Here is an 18,402-nt window from a genome sequence, read left to right on the forward strand (position 1 = left end):
TATTCTCGATCTCGAGTCTTGCTGTACATTTGCCTGTAGGTGTCACCAGCTGACCTCAAGCATTTCGAATGGAAGTGCCCGTCCATAGCGTTTTAATTTTCTTAAGTTTGTCTGCCAAGGGCTTGCTCATTATAGAAAGTCGGCACCAGTGCCAACTTAGGTCATCATTTTGTGCCCATGAACGATTACAGGGAGGTCGGCACTCACAATTATGTCGGCGTTCTGCTCTGATAGTTTGTCGATCTGCTGCGTTCTTGGCAATACTGGGGGCTTTTCAGCAATTTGATTAGTGCAACCTTCCTCCCCGGAGGTTGCTGTTTTCAGTTTCCCTGCTGTGGGCTGGGAGACCTCCCTATCACCACATCAGCAAAACTGCGGCGGTTCGGCGATGAAAAACATGATGGAGACGGCGACCATGACCGGATATTAGAGGAGATCACTTGCCGTCCTGTAAGGCTGTCATCAAAGGGGCCACGGCTTTCATCAAGCTGATGGCACGTAGCAACAGGTGAATTTCTCTAGTAGCCAGCTTGATGGTGAGGGCAGAATTGGAAAATGTGCCCGGGTTCCCCACAACTGTAGCACACTGGTCGGCGATCGACAGTGATATATCGATCCTGCGAAGCTGCTGGGGTCACCGAAAAGGCTCTCGTTGGGCCCAGGCTGTGACAGGTGGGCACTAGCGGTACTATTGCATTGGTATAGCAGACAGCGGACGATGGACAGCGTCAGCATAGCTGTATGTGCTTGGCTGAAAGCATGGTTCGGGGTCTGGTTCAGGAGGTGCGAAGGCTTGTCAGAGTTATTGGTGCACAACTTCAGCAACAGAGGCAACCATGAACTCCTTCGGCATCGCTGTTTGCTCTGCAATTGAAATCTCCTCGCGCACAATCTTCCTTATCAATTGGCGAAGAGAATTTTTGTTTGTGGCCGTCAGTACTGTGGCTCCTGCAGACAGAGTGCCGGTCATATTGCTGGTAATGTTGCTGCAGCACCCGTTCGATTGCTGTGGCCTCCTTAATAAATGAATCTACCGTTGTCGGTTGGTTGCGTACAAGGTCAGCAAAGAGCTGTTCCTTGACGCCACGCATAAGATAACTCAGCTTTTTTGGCTCAGTCATGTTGGGATCTGTGCGGCGAAACAAATGTGCCATGTCTTCGGCAAACATCCAGACATCCTCATTTGGCATTTCGATACGCGACTCAAGAAGGCGTTGAGCGTTATCCCGTCGATTCATATTTCCGAAGGTCTCAAGTAACCGATGGTAAAACTCGTCCCGGTTTGGCAAGCTTCCCTCACGGTTCACGAACCATGTTCTTGCGCTCCCTTCGAGGACGAAGTACACGATTGAAAGCTTCTGGCCGGGACGCCAGTGATTGGAGTTGGCCACGCATTCATACTGGTCCAGCCAGTCTTCAGCATCTTCACGCTCGCTGCCATGAAAGCTCACGGGGATTCGAAGGTTTTGAACCGTCACCTGTGTCAGGCTTGCCAACACCATTTCTTGAGCAGAGGTGGTCGTTGACAGGGCTGGTCCTTGCAGAATACCGAATTTTGGGCTCAGACCTTGCAGGCGGCGGCTTGTGTGGTGTACAGGCGTCTCGATGTCTCACTGGGCTGGATGTAGGGATGGGCATAGGGCTGCTCAAGAGAGTCCTGATCATCAGGCAATGAGTGCAGTACCCCGCACCTCCACCAGTGTCTCAGTTCATTGAGAATGACAGCTGTAATTGCGAGAGGTCGTCCTGTCGCACTCTATCGGCACACCCGAGAATAGGGAACACAGACTTCTTCTATTGAGCCTGCATGCACTCTTGAGCACATTGTCGTCATCACCATCGTGATTCGATGCAGAAAGAGGCGCAGCAATATTCAGCCATGTTTTGCATCCTTGCATTAAAAAAAACCCTGGCAGACAGGTTCTACATGTTCCAAGTTAGCATAAACCAAAGAGTCAAACGTCTGTTCTGATGTTGAGATGATACAAAACATTTAGAAGCAAATTACACCTCATCACTATGTTTCCCAGGTGAGCATTCAACTTAACAGCTCTGGCAATATTATTCCAACTAACGAATGTGCGTCTGTACTTAATGATGTTTTCATGCACAACTTTTCATCAACCACAGACATTACTTTCCTATCCACGCACGACTACGATTACCAAGCAATGTTTCCCATAATCAGTGAACCAGCAGGCGTCGTATCAATTATCTTTAAAACCATCTTCAGCTCCAGGACACGATTTAATTAACGCAACATTTTTTAAAAGCACCAGCTGTTACTCTTCCATTTTTTCTAGCAATGATATTCCGACATTCACTAGACGAGGGTTCTTTGCCTGCTGAAAGGAAGGTCGAGAAGGTGATCCCACTCCATAAGTCAGGTGACAAGCATTCTCCATATAACTACCGCCCCATCTCGCTCACTTCCATTCCATGTAAGATGCTAAAACATATACTTGCCTCTAATCTTGCTAGCTTTCTTGAAACTAATTCATTTTATTCACCATCGCAACATGGCTTCCGCAAGAGATAATCATGTGAAACACAATTACAGTAGTTTTATTTATGCATAAGCTAAACGTCATCTTTGACCACTCTTCAACTGCTAACTGAATATTTTTAGACTTTTTTAAAGCTTTTGACAAAGTATGCCATTATCTTCTAATCTTTAAGCTGCATCAAATTAACATTGATCCCAGACTGCTTGCATGGCTTGAGTGCTTTCTTCCTAACCATTCACAGTTTGTCTTTGCTATTGACTCAAACTCACAGCCAAGCAGAGTACGATCCAGCGTACTTCAAGGGTCAGTACTTGGTCCCCTCATTTTCTTAATTTACATAAATGATCTACCCTGTTGTGTTTTCTCTGGCATTGACTTATTCACAGATGACTCAGTAATCTTCAGGGAAATAATGTGCGAGACTGACATATCTTCTCTTCAATCCGATCTTAATGCTATTTCTACTTGGTGCCAATCTTGGTCAATGGAACTAAATAACCAAAAATGTAAATTTATGCGTGTGTCCAGAACTTCTCACCAGCTTCCTTCTTAGTACGTTAATAATCTCCCTTTAGACCCTGTTTCATCCTACAAATATCTTGGTATCCATTTTACTAGCAACCTCTTGTGGTCTATGCACGCTTCTTATGTAATTAAAGACGCTAACCGCCACGCTGGGATACCTAAAACGTCATTTCGCTAAGCCACCGTCTTCCCTAAAATTATTGCTATACAGGTCACTAGTCTGCTCAAAGCTTGAGTATGCAGCAGCAGTTTGGGATCCCTTTCAGAAAAACCTAATTCACTCATTAGAAATAGTACAAAATAACTATGCTCGTTTTATTTTTTCGAACTATAACCGAACTGCCAGCACTTCTGTAATGAAATTAACCCTTGGCTTGCTATCTTTAGCCTCTCACTGTAAAGACCTTAAGACTTTCACTTTTTCACAAGATACTTCATCATCCTTGCCTTTGCGACGAACTGATCGCCCTTCAATTCATCAAGGTTATACCACAATAACAAAGTCGGAATTTCATTATGCCAAACCAATGCCATGTTTCATTCATTCCTTCCGCGTACATCTGCTGAGTGGCATCGCCTTCCCGCCTCAACCGCTACTATTCTTGACAACCAGCACTTCATGGCAGTATTAGATAACATTGTACAGTAGAACCCCGCTGTTACGTTTTTCACGGGACCGTAAAAAAAAACGTAAGAGCCGAGAAACGCAAGAGCCAGGAAACAGGAAAAATTGAGAAATGGGAGTAGTGTTGAACTGCACACAATATTATTTAATTCTTACATGCGACAAAAAGTAGTTTCGCCTGACAGCCAAAGTATCGATTGCGATGAGCTATACAAAGTAAGAATAGGAGTTTTATCGTCTGTATAAACTTGTAAACATTCGGTTATTAACTAATTAACAAACATGGTGTCAGCGCCCACAGGCAACCATGAACACATCACACTCGATGAGCGCGGACATGCGCAGTTAAGCTCCGCTGCAGAAGCGAGCGAAGTGACCTTCGTGCTGTTGTCTATCGCTTCAACCCAAACTGAGCGCCAAGAACACGCAGCACGCACAAAGCCACGAGCTGCCGACACACCTACACTGCGTAGAATCTACCTCCTGGCAGATCACTTTCAAGGTATGGCCCGCGGGACCGCGCGCCGCCGCGCAGTATGATGCCAGAGCACAACGCTGCCCGCTATCCCTCCCCTCGCTCCCTCGCTGGTGCCTCCAGCGCAACGGAAGGAGGCGCGCTTCCTCCCTGCTTTTCTTGCTTTCGCGCGCGAGACGCGGTCGTCGGCTCCCCTCGCACGCTTTCACTCGCACATTCAGCATACGGCCGCGCGGCTTCCCTCGCATGCTTTCACTCGCATATACAGCATACGGCGCGTGGCGACGTATGCTGTATGTGTGAGTGAAAGCGTGTGAGGGGAGCCGACGACTGCGTCTCGCGCGCGAAAGAAAGCATACGGCGCGCGGCGACGGCGTTATCGCCCTTGGACTTTATACGGAACATCTATGAGCCAAAACCAATTTTAGGGCCGCAACGCGTCATAAATATCATCTTTAGATAGCAAAAGCGGATATCAAAGGCCATACTTTTGCTGGCGGAAACCGAAAATAGTAATAAATGTCGCTTTAGTAAGGTAGTGCGTTGGGCGAGTTGGTGCATAGCTAAACAAATGAGTTGTGGCGCAAGGAAAGAAGAAGGAAAACCAAGGGGAGACAGGATAGGGCCAAGGGGAGACAGGATTTGGCGCCCTATCCTGTCTCCCCTTGGTTTTCCTTCTTCTTTCCTTGCGCCACAACTCATTTGTTTAATAAATGTCGCCCCCAGCACTTTGGGCGGCCAATGCCATCGTCAAGCAACCAAGCCAAGCGACATGAAAAGTCAAAATGGCCGCTCGGGCCAGCGCGGTGTGGCAGCTCGCAACGTATGATGCGGGAACGGTCCCTTGGTTGCGACGTAACAGCGGGGTTACCAATGCATTGGGTTCTATGGGAGCTGTGCTGGGACCGGCCGAAAACGATGTAACAGCCGGGAAAACGCAGCACCCGGGAACGTAACAGCGGGGTTCTACTGTATAAATAGGAGCATTTCATTCATGCTTTTGTACTACCAATTGTATTACTGTAACACTGTATTAATGCACTGTATGCACCGTATTACATTTTATTAACCAGCCCTACAAGAACACTTCGATAAAATTGTATAACTGAGAGCCATCTATTTCTGTAGTACTAACGACATTGCTGCACTGTACATTTTTTTTCTGTATTTGATGTAACCACTCCCCTCTTTAATGCCCTCGGCCCTGAGGGTACACAAAATAAATAAATAAGTAAACTAGTGTAATTGGCTCCGGTGGCAGTGAAATATACAGGACTGTGCACTTTGGTGCCTTCAACTTTGCAATGTACAATGTTTTCCTAAGGTCCTGCTTGCAGGAAGGCGGAGGAGAAAGGTATGGCACACAATGAACTGGCAAGCCATTGATGTGCTGACACAAGAGCCATGATGTACTACAAAGCAGACAGGCCTACCTGAAAAATCCCCGGTCGATTGCCGAGGCATTGACAATGATGGAGTCCTCCTGGTTGTATCCTGTGTATGACAAAATAGCCACAATGGAGTTGATGCCAGCTGGCAGCTCACGGAAACGAAGGTACTCCATTGAGCGTGTTGTGGTCAGTGGCTTGTGGGGATAGTAGAGCACATGGGCAAGGGTGTCCATGCGCACATGAAAGTTTGTGATGTAGATGCCCATAGCTTGCTTCCCCATGGCAGACTGGTATGTGTTACGTGGCGACTGGTTGTGGTCAGGAAAGGGGATAATCGAGGCGCACACACCAAGAATCATGGATGGGTGGATTTCACAATGTGTGTAGGTAGAACAATATGCAAGTCCTTTGTCCTGCAGGTCATCAGGGGTCATAGACAGCATAACCGTCTCTTCCTCAAGTGTGTCGATGTACTCAACCACTCCACTCGCCACCAAGTCTTGCCAACTGTAGTTGTTGTACTCGCGATCCTTGAGGTTGTCAATGTGGCGTCGTTTCAGCAGAAGTTTCTGGTCTTCAACAATAAGGAGAGGCCGGCAGATGCGGCCCGCATCTGTATAGATCCGAATTTCACGGTCTCTAATGTCTCGCACCATTGAGACTTCCGACACAATGATGTCCATCTGTCGGCGCAGCTTGCGGAGGGTGTTCATCAATTGGTCTGGGTCCCTGTGAATGCCCACCCAGCAGCCATTGACAAAGATTTTTGTAGCTTCTGCAATGGCTGAGGGCGCTATCTCTTCCAAGTTCTCCATGCTCCATTCCTCCAAGAACTCGAGGATGGGTGAAGGCTGTGAGCCTACAGAAATATAGGACATGAGAGCTAGATTCTTCACCAGGCCTACAGCATGGCCTTCTGGTGTTTCAGCAGGGCAGATCATACCCCACAGTGTGTTATGGAGTTGACGGGGCTTGGCAAGTTTGCCATCTCGACCAATGGGAGAGTTGACACGCCGAAGATGTGACAACGTTGAAGCATAGGTTAGGCGATTGAGCACCTGAGACACTCCAGCACGTGCTTGATGTGCCTTCTTTTGGTCACCCCAGTTTCCTGTTGCCAGGGAGTAGCGGAGTCCATCAGTTATAATACGGGTCTTGATAGCCAATTCAAGGTTAAAGTCCTTGCCACGGTCTATGAACTTCTGAGCATACATGCGTACCTCCTTAGTGAGATTACGGAAAAGACCCCGAAACAGGAAAGCCATTAGGGGACCAGCTAAATCTAGGCGCTTGTTGCCGTAGTGATCACGGTCATCTAGCTCTCTTCGTCCCAGAGCAGCAAGCAGCAGCCGGTGAACCATGTAACTGCAAAACCATAAAAAGACAAAATATACACGCAAATGAATGCAATGATTCTGTTAATGCTCAAACACAGTTACACATACAGCTCCAATCGGTTTACTAAAACCTCAGAGTGATAAAAAATCCGTTGAATGAAAAGAAACAGACATTACGAAACAACGAAGTGCAGTTCTGAATAAAATTAACTGCCACACCTGGAAATATCATGAAACTTCTAAGATAGAAAGCATTAAGGGCCCCTCACTAGGTCTGGCCATTTTAAGCTGACAAGCGCAGTGCATACAATGCGCGCTAACGATTGTGTCTGCCAAGTATTACAGTAAAAGCTCGATGATACGAATCTCACGGGGTCATGAAAAATATTCGTATTAGCCGAAATTAGTATCATCGAAACACAATTAAAACTACTGTCGAATCTCGATAATTCGAACTCGAAGGGGCCCGAAAATTTGTTCGAATTAAAAGGACGTATTTTTGAAGTATTCGTGCACCATAGCACGATGCACGAACGGTGCGAGTCGTGAAATATCGCGGCGCGCAAGCGTATAGCAAGCGCGGGCCACGAAACTGCTCACGCCGGCTAACGGTCGCTTCCCGATAACGACAGAAAACAAAGCGGCGCTGGCACACGGGTGCGCGCGGAGACCGTCGAAGGTGAGGGAGGAGGGCGGCAGGAAAGCGGATTCGGCCGCGTCAACTCCGCCGCTTCGGTGGCTCCCCTCGCCCTCCCTCTCAACTCCCTCGTAGCTCTCTCACCTTCGACTCCGTGCGCGCCCGCCGCCGTGCTGGCGCCAGCTTATTTTAGCCGCCCCCTGAAGTTTCGCTTTCTGCCGTTATCGAGAAGCGAGCGTTTGCGGGCGTGGCAGTTTCGTTGGCCCGACTGTGCCTCCGCCGCTGCTTCCCTCTGCGCTGCTGCCGCAGCGTGCAAGGTCAACATGTGACTAGAAAATAGAGGAGAAGGGTTCACTGCCATTTTATCCGCCTGGCTGAGACGTCGGCACTATTGTGTGCTAGAATACGGTTGTCTAGAACACTCTAGTCGTGCCGGCACGTACACGCTTGTTCCGGCGCGATGCAGAAACGGCGACCTTGCAATTTGAGAGAGGGTGAAATTTCCGCCGCGGGTTTTTTTTTTTTTCCGTTCCTTCGCGCGCGGCATTGAGGGGTCTCTCCTGAGCTTTTGCTCTATGGCGGTGTCGGAGCAATGCCAGTCGGAGGCGCCGCCGCGTGTTTTGGCGCGCTGCTAAGAGCATTGTCGGTGCGCGGTATGTTCGAAATAAGTGCATTCGAATTCGCTTGCTTCGCGTTGACGTTGAACGAAAGCACGTTTTTCATGATAGTCTCGCTGTGCTCAGTGTTGACATTGCGAGGCCTAGCTGCTTAGCCAACTCCGTCCGCTTCCTCTTGGGATCCTCATCGACCTTTCGAAGAATGTCTAATTTCTCTTTAAAGGAGAATGCTTTCCGCTTGCGAGACATAGCTCGCTGCGACTAGGAAAAATGGCGCAAACACGAAGAACGCGGCCCGAAGCGCAGCAGCCACTCCATCTGATGGCTCGCAGAAAAGGAGAAGTACAAAAGCACCAAAAGCGCCACCGCTTCAAACTCTTCGTGCCCAGTCGCGGAGTCCGCGCTGTCCGGCGCTGCGCCTCCGCACCAAAAGAGGAGAGAAAGCGCGTGACTGCTCGCTGTTCTCTTTCGCGGCCGTCGGTGGAGCGGCGTTTATTCGTATCAACCGACGCAGGCTGAAAATCGATTCGTAACAACCATTCTCTAGCACGTTGCAAAGTAATGGGGCTCGGCCGGGACCACAGAAAAATTCGTATCATCCGGAAATTCGTATTAGCCGTGATCGTATCATCGAGCTTTTACTGTATATGGCTATGCAACGCAGAATAAGCTGAAATTTCAAACCAAGCGTCGCTTGCCCTGCTCCTCGCGGGCGCTGCGCTCCCCGCCGAGGAGTGACGTCAATCACGCAAGTGCGCTAAATTGCCATGCTGTGACGTCACTCTCAGTGACACGTGACTGAGAATTGTTAAAGGCAACAGCAGTTATTTGTTGATCTGTTGCTTCAATAGAAGAATTAAGGTATAGGGAAATAATAAAACCTATATACCGAATGTATGCGTGTCTGTTTTATTTCGTACCATAAAAAGATTTACTTCCATTTCGTCTGCTTGTTCCCATGAGTTGCGCACGCAGAGAACAAAACTATGTCATTTTCTACGGTGTTCCAGTGTGCGATCATGCTCTGTAATCCGCTTGCGTCTGCCTCAGTGTTTGTGTTGCACTGACTTATACCGCTAGTCAGGTGTTCTCATGCACAGTGCACAAAATTGTGCGCTGTGCAAAACAAAACAAATGCAACAGCTCATGCACGAAGTCGTCAGCGGAAGTGCGCCACGCAGCAACCGAGCGAGAGAGAAAAAAAAATAAGGCAGGGCCCATGACATATGCGTCATGCGATGCTCCAGCTGCAGTATGGGAGAAGGCAGGAAAGAAATTTCGCTTGTGGAGGCTAGACGGAGCAAGTGGAGAGAGTGTTTATGTTGGTGGTGACGCTCGCCTCCTGAAATCATGGGTTCGTGGCACTGAAATATTTCTATCTTGGCTATTATTGAACCAATTTTTAAAAATCTTGCAGTAGAATGCTCCCTAGAGGTCACATAACAACTTCCAACAAACATATCAACAAAGCATATCAGTCAGCAGGCTGCCCAGCCAGTAGTGAAAGAAACTAGGTGTTGCATTTGTTCATTCTTTGCTGACGAGATAAGCAAGCTGCACACGCTCTCTCTCTCTCGCCCCTGCTTTATTAACTATCAGATCGTTGTTCCCTATCCACCACCCAAACCCTTTCAGCACACCTATCAACCCTCTCAGTCCTAACAATAAAGTTATTGTTCACCACCAGCCAGCATGTTGTAAGCTAACGTGCTGGGAGTACCGGTTTACTACACAAGGCACTTTAATGTCACTTGCTAATGCCACTTGCTAATGGCAATCTGTGACAGTACCACTTTACTCATAATGTGACTGGCAATAAATGTGCTCCAGAAACTGCCAACTGTTTTTCATATTGAAAAACGCCACTCGTGGGTGCAAAAGAATCACAGGAGCTGGTGGCTGCTGCACCTTCGGCACTTCGCTGGTCATTGCAGAGCAACCAAGACGGCGACCGCTACGAAGTTCTGTGCTTGGTTGACGGAGCCGGCACGTTGGCAGGTTTACAGCACAGCACTAACAATTGAATGAATTGAATTCTGGGGTTTTACGTGCCAAAACCATGATTTGATTATGAGGCACGCTGTAGTGGGGGGACTTTGGGTTAATTTTGGCCACCAGGGAATCTCTAACGTGCCCCCCCAATGCACTGGAGACGGGGGTCTTGCATTTTTGCCCCCATCGAAATGCGGCTGGGATTTGATGCCGCGACCTCGTGCTTAGCAGCGCAACACCATAGCCGCTAAGCCACCGCAGCGGATCCGCATTAACAACTACATGTAGCGGGGTGGGCTATAAATGTCCCTATTTTGCCATGCTTACAGCATGTGTGCATGGTTTCTGCCCATGCCATAATGGAGATATTCCTCAACCCTTCAAGATCATCTCTAGATACGGGAAACCATGCACAGTGGTAGCGCTGCAGAGGTCAGGAGCACTGAAATCTTTGCCAGAGGTTGTTTCTGAATGTATCATTTGTACGTGCTGTGAACCCATACTATCCTATCCTTTGAACTCGTACTAGCTCCTACAGCTATGGGTTCAATCAAGAGCAATATGTGTAAACTTTTACGTAACGGTAAATAAACTTCAACAACTTCTACTGCCCCTAGAGACTAATTTTTTTTGCAGTCGCATATGAATGCGAGAAGGAAAAAAAAAAAGTCGCATTTGTTGTTTGACAAATTAAGCACGTCAAACTACATGTTGCCAGGCGACTAAGGACTATCACCGCTGGCAGCCGTTGCAGCAATGATTGCCTTGTGAAACAAAATGGACATCAAGTCTACTCTCGCACCCAATGAGACAGCCTAAGGTTCTAGAATAGTGCCTAGTTTAAACATTTTTTTCCCCCACCATTCTATGTATTTTCGTAGATATTTCCATGCATGCATTATTTCAGATTTTGCCGCTGACCAATTTTACAACATTGTCATTGTCATGCTATCAATCTTGTGCAAGACACACTGGCTGTATCAAATTTCACGAGTGCTGTCAATTCTATAGAGAAACGGGCACATCATATTGTACCCACGTTGCAAAACCTGCAGTACATTCTTAATCTGACAGTGCCCACTGGCTGCTCTGATATGCACAGTGATGAATGCATAACTAGCAGTCAGATTCGAGCAGTGTTTGATGATCATAAACCAAATGTTGCTTTACTTCCTGGGCACAACCTCACCCAGTGAACAGTTCCATCTTTGACATTCAGTCTGTCAGCTACTGTTTCTGCCTGGGCATCATCACCTTGAGACAATATTGTAGGATTAAGTGCAGGGCTCGAAGATGTGACAGAATCAAATGAAGATTTGCTTGGCCCAATTACATTTTGATGGTGTGCAGTGAAATGTAGCCAGAAAAAAAAAAAAAAAACACGAAAACAAGTGGTATGGTTCACCTTGCAAATTCTTCCCACTTCATATTTTGTCTACTGGACTTCTTTTTTTCTCCCTCTCCTTGTCACACTTTCTACTGCTTAGGCCAATGAGCCATGCCTAATCCAATAGATTCTTTACTGACTCATTCATAGGCGTTCCCAAAATTAACAATTACCTCTTCCAGCCATGCAGCTATCCTGCACTTCCGCAATACTGATGCACAATCAAACTTGTGATTTGCAGTTACCATACAGCAGCGCAGCCCAATGGCAGCACCACCCACCTTTCAAAGTGAATCTCTTATCTGGACTACTGCGCTAAAACATAACTGCAGTGCACTTTTCATCACCCATAACTCACCCGAGGTAGTAAGCCTTTTTTGTCTCACAAAAGTCGCTCACACCAACATGGGGCAGCATTTCTTTCTGCAGGATTTCCTTGGAATATTTGATACGCTTTTCCTTGGTGACACCTGGGCGTGCTCCACGTGAACCAATGAAGTTCAGAGCGACATTTTGCTCCTGAATCACAAAGGCTTCGTCTAAAGAAGGCTTGACCATTTCCATCATCTCGGGATCTTCAAAGTCATAGATGATGTGTTCCAGTATGTCACGATCAGCTACAAAGCCAAGTGCTCGAAACACTATCATTATGGGAATCTCTTGCTTGATGTAGGGCAATATGGCTATAATCCTCTGGCCGATGGCACTCTTGCGAACTCCCTGCATAAATGTAAAACAAACATTGAGGTGATTACACCACAGGAGCTCAGTGCCATGCATTCGTTTCAACACTTGTTCAGACTTTGAATTTGAATATGAGCATGTATTTAAAGTTTATTGTGTGTCTCACGCCATACACGGGTTTCTGGCATTCAGTACCCAATCACATCTCAGACTATAATTTGCCAAGTGGTATGTATGTTATCTACCCGTTGTTTGCAGTCTTCTATGCTTATTAAAATGTTGTAACTTACCGAATCTAAAAAGCTGAAAACTTAGTAATAGCGGACTAAAAGTAATAGGGCTGGATGAAAAGGAATGGCATGTTAATAATATTCCTGCCTTTTACTTTCTGTGTGTTTACACAAGATTGGAATGTGAAGAAGGGTGAAAGAATAAGATACATATTTATATTGACAGAAGGGCTTCCTTTTGTAAGAGGCAGGCACCCTAAACTGCCACCTTCAGTGGGTCAAAATATTTAAACCATCAATAGTACAACACATGATGACATAAACTGAAATAAGAAATGTTCAGTGATGACTGTTTCTTAGATTTAGGTGCCCAGGTGGCAGAATTATCACAACGCTTCAAAATGTCTGCAACACAATTGTTGCAAAATTTTTCATATGAAGGTCATATTTTGAACAAAACGTTAACAACAATACAATGGCTGAATAGCTGGGTTGGTGTTAAGTGGGAGACTGCTAAGGAACATTAAAGAATGCGCTAATAAAATTTATGATTAAATATTTCTGCAAGTGACCTCAAGTCGGCGACAAACTTTTCTGTCCCCTTTGAATGGTAACAGCATTTAATAACGTACAAAATGTAGCTGTATGAACTTGTGGCATGCCACGTTCTTACCTGGCCTCCCCTGGCCATCATGTTGACCCAGAGGGTGCTGGTGGGTCGGGATGAGTGCTCAAGGCAAGAGCGGCACTCAGCCTTGTAGGCATATTTGGAATCTTTCATTTGAAATACATACACTGTATTGGTTGCCATCTTTTCCTGTGCAATCAGTACCTGCAAAGACAAATAACCACAAGGTAAAAAATGTGAAGGCACTGCAGTTCCAAGCCAACGCAATTTTCTCAGCACATTTGTGATGTATAATAAGCATGTGTGTTCACCATCATCCAAAAGCTGATTTCACGGCCTTTCTGATGTGGCAGAAGGCTAACACTTGAAGTGCAATGAGCAGAAGCTGACAGAATAATGTCAGCAAAGCTTTGAATGGACAGCAAGGCTGCTTCACTGCACTAAAAAGTGAAGCTACAAATGATGAGCAGACAAGCATGCCATGGCACTCTTATGTACACCATAGTATTTAACTATGCCACCACTGATTCCGAAGCATCGCTCCTCTGACACTACTTGTGCGATCCCTACAAGCTCTGTACCTCCAACAGTAACCAAGCACGATCTTTATTTCAATAAAGTTGTTTCTGTCTCTCTCTCTCCAACAGCGACACAACCTTGGCAACTTCGTCTGAAAGGGCAATAATGGATGGCTGCCTAAACGCCCACCGCATCACCCCACTGCATGGTTTTGTTCATGCAATGACAAGGAAAGAGTCGGCTGCAGTTTTATGCCCCCAAATTTCAAGCACTACACCTGAAATTTGCATTTTCCACGACCAGACCACACATGAGCCTAGTAGCCAGTCCCAGAAATTTTTCTGGCAGGCATCGACAGCTTGAACAAAAGACATTATGCAAAAGCACAGGGAAGGGAGCCAGTGGCAACCTGGATGAGAACTGTCAGTGCCGTGCTGAACTGCTTATGCTAACAACAATGTCTTAAAACCCCTTTTGATGCCCATCTGCAAAACCAAACTGGCACTGCATTGTCCAGTAACAACACGAAAAGAGGCGTGCTTGAAAAAAATTACTTCCAAGTGAACTGTACTGCTTTCCCCATACCAAGAGGAACCTAAGAGAAAATGGTTAGATGCTACCAATTTTGACTGCAATGCTGCCTTCAAAACAACAACGGACATGCTACATTTTAAAACCTGCAGACTTACCAAGCCTGTCACTGTGATAGTTGACATTTACTATTGCAAGAAGCACTGTTTACTAATACAGTGTAGACCGCTTATAACGTGAGTCGCCAGTCGCGAATATCCGCACTATAACCAAAGCAACAATTTTCAAGGCCTGCACATATGCAAAACATGTGCACCGAGGCGCCACGCATATGCGACAGTCGAGGAATGCGGCTAGAACGTTTGCATTCAATTTACAGTCGAATCTCGTTAATTGGAACCAAATCACGCTGCTGCACCTCCGACCGGCATTGCTCCGGCACCGCCATAGAGTAAAAGCTTAGGAGAGACCCCTCAAGGTCGCCGATTCAGCGTTGCGCTGCAACATGCGTGTACGTGCCGACGTCTCAGCCACGCTACCGTAGCTACGCGTAGAAAATGGCAGTGAACCCTTCTTTCTCCTTTATGCTTCCTCTACTTTCTAGTCACGTGTTGACCTTGCACGCTGCAGCTACGGCGCAGAGGGAAACAGCGACGCTGTCCCAGGCCGGCCAGCAAAACTGCCCCACGCCGGCAAACGCCCGCTTCCCGATAGCGGCAGAAAACGAAACTTCAGGGAGCTGGTGCCGGGCTAGTTGGAGCGGCGGCGCCTGCACGGCGGCGGGCGCGCACGGTGACAGTCGAAAGTGAGGGAGCTACGAGGGAGGGCGAGGGGAGCCACCGAAGCGGCGGAGTTGCCGAGGCAAAATCCGCTTCCATGCCGCCCTCCTCCCTCACATTCCACGGTCTCCACGTACGCCCTTCGCCATGCCGTGCTGGCACCGCCCGCTCCCTGAAGTTTCGTTCACTGCCGTTATCGTGAAGCTAAGCGTTGGCCGGCGTTGGCAGTTTCATGGCCTTCACTCGCTATGCGCGCCGTGATATTTCATGACTCGCACTCAAGATTCTGGTTTCAGCCTCACTGGCTGTTCGTTCGCACCACGTGCCCTTCTCCTCTACTTCCGTCTCTCTTTCTTCCTCGAGCACTCCTTGGGGCGCCCGTTTGAGCGTTTGTCGGGAGCGTTTGCGGTCTCTGCTGACTTCCGTACTCCCAGGCAGCCGCACTGTAACTGGCATTTCGTTTCCCGCAACTGCACTATAAGCGATACGTGTATACATGGAGTGCTATGGGAAAATTAACGGGAGTATGCAAAGACTGCACTATATCCGGTCCTGCACTATAAGCAGTTACGTTAAAGTGGTCTATACTGTACAACCTAACATAACCTCTTTAGTATCCCTTTAAGAGGCAGTGCCTGGGAAAGATAATAGCACTTTTTTCATTGACAGTGACAGTTTGGATGAAAAAAGTCTTTCCTGTTTTGCATTATTTTGTCAGCTTTATGGGAAGGCCTTCTGCAAATGCCGGTCCTCAGGCATTCATAGCAGCTAACCTTCTAACATTCATAAACGTTGATGGATGCAATGTCTTGGTTGCATAATTCTATTGTCAGACACACGTGGCACGTGTGCAGGATTTGAAAAATTATGTTTTAGCTTACAATGTGAATACTGATAACTTCAACAACTTATGTTATAAACAGTCTACGCTGTACTAGACATAAGCATAACTCTAAAGTAATAATGAAAAGGCTGTTCATTATTCAAAAAACTATTCCAAAGGTATTTGATCTTTTACTCCTTTTGATTTGTTTCTTTAGTACTACAGCTTAGACCACTTATAGTCCAGAATAATGCGGTCTTTTCCATCCCCCGTTTGCCCTCCCATAGAACTCCATGTATATATCCATACCACTTATAGTGCAGCCATGCCAGACGAAATACCAGTTATAATGCGGCTTCCGCAGGAAAATCCCGCAGAAAAGCGTAGTAGCAAGTCCGCTTAAATTGGCAGCAGGCAGCGCGATGCAGGGGTTGCCTAGGTGACGGAGGAACCTTTGCACGGCCGCTTATCAGTGACGCGTGCTCTGCACTGAACATAGATATTGCGTGTGCGACCATGACTGCTGTAATATGGAGTTCCGCAAATTTAGTTCGGAAGTTCTAGGCTTTATGTCCACTAGAACACATGCAAGCATCCACCGTTCCAGTAGTTGCCGCGGCCAATCGCCCGAAAAACCAAACCCCACTTCACACGCACTGTGTCAGTTCAGCCTCTGCGCGCAATCGCATACCCCATCTTTATGTCCTTGTCTATGGGTACGAACATATCTAGGGGCGAACTTGCAGCGACGGCATGCTGCCCAACACCCGTGCCGGTTAGGCCTAAACAGCGTGCCTCGTCGGGAGATGGCGGCCAAACTTGTGGTTTTGTGCCAAATCAATGGAACGCGTCGCAGTGGTTGTACGGCACTTGAAAAATGGAGAAACCACTTCCCAACGAAAAGTGAAGGCACGGGCAACACTGGAATGGTGGTCACTTGGTTCGCAGTAGCCATGTTTTAGAGCGAAGCTCCCCATTCCTGCAGCGAGCATCGACATCATCACTCATAACCGAGCCAACGAGTGTAGTGAAAGATGAAAGCGAACGCAGAGCGTAGCAGGGAAGACAGACGTAAGGAGGAAAGCGGAGAGGAGGGTGCAGCGGAACCATGAGGCGGAAAGTGGAGGAGGGTATGGTGAAAGCGTGAGAAGAAAAGCGTAGTGCAGCGACGATGGCTACGAGGTGGCGCCTGAGTAGCGCGCGTCATCTAAGAGGTCTGTCAGCAGCGGCCCCTACTGCGAATCATGCTCGTCACCCACACGCTGGCTCTTGCATTCTCCAGATTAGCGAGGCAATCGCGCCACACTTCGTTCCATTTGCAACATGCTGTAACACGTATAAAGCTGCGCTCAAATTTTGCATTAGGGAGTACCGTAATCGTAATCGTTGGTGAATTTATTTACAGTGCGCGCAAGTGAATCAGTCCCGAGAAATGAAATGAGATACTGTACGGCACCCGAAATTTCAGTCACCGTTTTACATTATTTCTGTGGAGTTGATGGCGGTGCTGGGGGAGTTTGAAATAATTGAACAGGACTGAAAATTTAGTCAGCAGCTTACTTTCATCTATGTTGCTCTTATTCCCCCCCCGTTTTACTTTGCTTCAAGACCACAAGTCCTCGGACAACCTTTCAACGTTTGTAAATTTAACGTATGCAAACACCCCAATCGCATGCTTTGATTCTCAGATGCTGCTTGGTCTACATGTTTTGCGCATGTGCCAGCCTTTCAAAAACGATGCTTTGGTTATAGTGCAGATATGTGCGACTCCGGCGACTTACACTATAAGCAGTCTATCATGATATTCAATACGTATTCCACTCAGGCTTGAAAATTACTACTATTCGCACACTCCTAGATGGGTCTTTTCACGCCAAAGCAACCAGAGTTTTTTCGGATATCATAGATATAGCTGAAAAAATTTCTACAAATTTCTTTAAATTTTGAAACTCGTTCTGCACATTTTTTTTCTTGCAACAAATATTCTAGCATTTTGGCGACAATTTATTTTTCCTGCCCAGCTCAGCTAGAAGCCATCAATCAACATTTTTTTTTCAAAGGCACATTGTATGCTCCAGTCGCTCAAATGGTGTGTATGGCAAGACAATGAAATGGTGTGGCTGCCAAAATAGCGAATTTTTCAAATATCTGAATACTTCGAGTGCTTTTGGCACAGGAAAAAGTCAGTAAATTGCAAAGTTCGCATTTTTTTTCTTTTCCATAGCACAGGAAAATCCAGAAGGCATAAATTTAAATATAGAATGGTAGCCTATTTGACATAGTGTATAACCTAAAAATATTTGAAGTTCGATTTTTTTGCAAGAAGCTTCGTGTTCAAGGTAAAAAAAGTAGCCTTGGTGTTCGGTCCAAAATATATGATACATCATATATGATACGTCATCATAGATAGCTCTACATGTCTGCTATGCATGTGACAGATTACAAAAAGGTATTTTTTAAATGTGAAAAATAATTTTCGAATTTTTGTTCAGCACCGGCATTTCTCCGACGTGCACCTAAGTATGCCAGCCTGGGATGCAGATGACAAAGCTCGCTTTGTCTGCAACGCAGATAGCAAAGAAATGGTATTATGGTCTGTATTTATTGCCAAGAGACGACCACTCTAACGCAATGCAACATGTGCTTGGTGAGTGCCAGGTGAACCATACAGCCATTGTACATGGAATATCACGACATGTTAACTGTCAGGGAGTC

The 18,402-nt window shown here is 46.7% G+C and overlaps 1 protein-coding gene across 10 annotated transcripts in view; it reads right to left on the reverse strand.

Moving 5' to 3' along the window:
* The window catches only part of LOC119455432 (DNA-directed RNA polymerase II subunit RPB2), a 209,761-nt gene that overhangs the window by 34,092 nt on the left and 157,267 nt on the right, over positions 1–18,402 (reverse strand). Inside the window, exons 5-7 of one of the 10 annotated variants that reach the window (XM_049668764.1) lie at positions 13,081–13,239; positions 11,852–12,213; positions 5,566–6,888 (exon numbers count right to left, since the gene is read on the reverse strand). The exons of 7 other annotated variants lie outside the window; for them this stretch is intronic. In XM_049668764.1, the coding sequence (XP_049524721.1) occupies positions 5,566–6,888; positions 11,852–12,213; positions 13,081–13,239 (1,844 nt within the window). The remainder of the gene's footprint in view (positions 1–5,565; positions 6,889–11,851; positions 12,214–13,080; positions 13,240–18,402) is intronic. 2 more of the 10 variants (XM_049668773.1, XM_049668770.1) reach the window with 2 other exon arrangements.

This window comes from Dermacentor silvarum, chromosome 6 (assembly GCF_013339745.2).
Source record: "Dermacentor silvarum isolate Dsil-2018 chromosome 6, BIME_Dsil_1.4, whole genome shotgun sequence".
NCBI classification, from domain to species: domain Eukaryota; kingdom Metazoa; phylum Arthropoda; class Arachnida; order Ixodida; family Ixodidae; genus Dermacentor; species Dermacentor silvarum.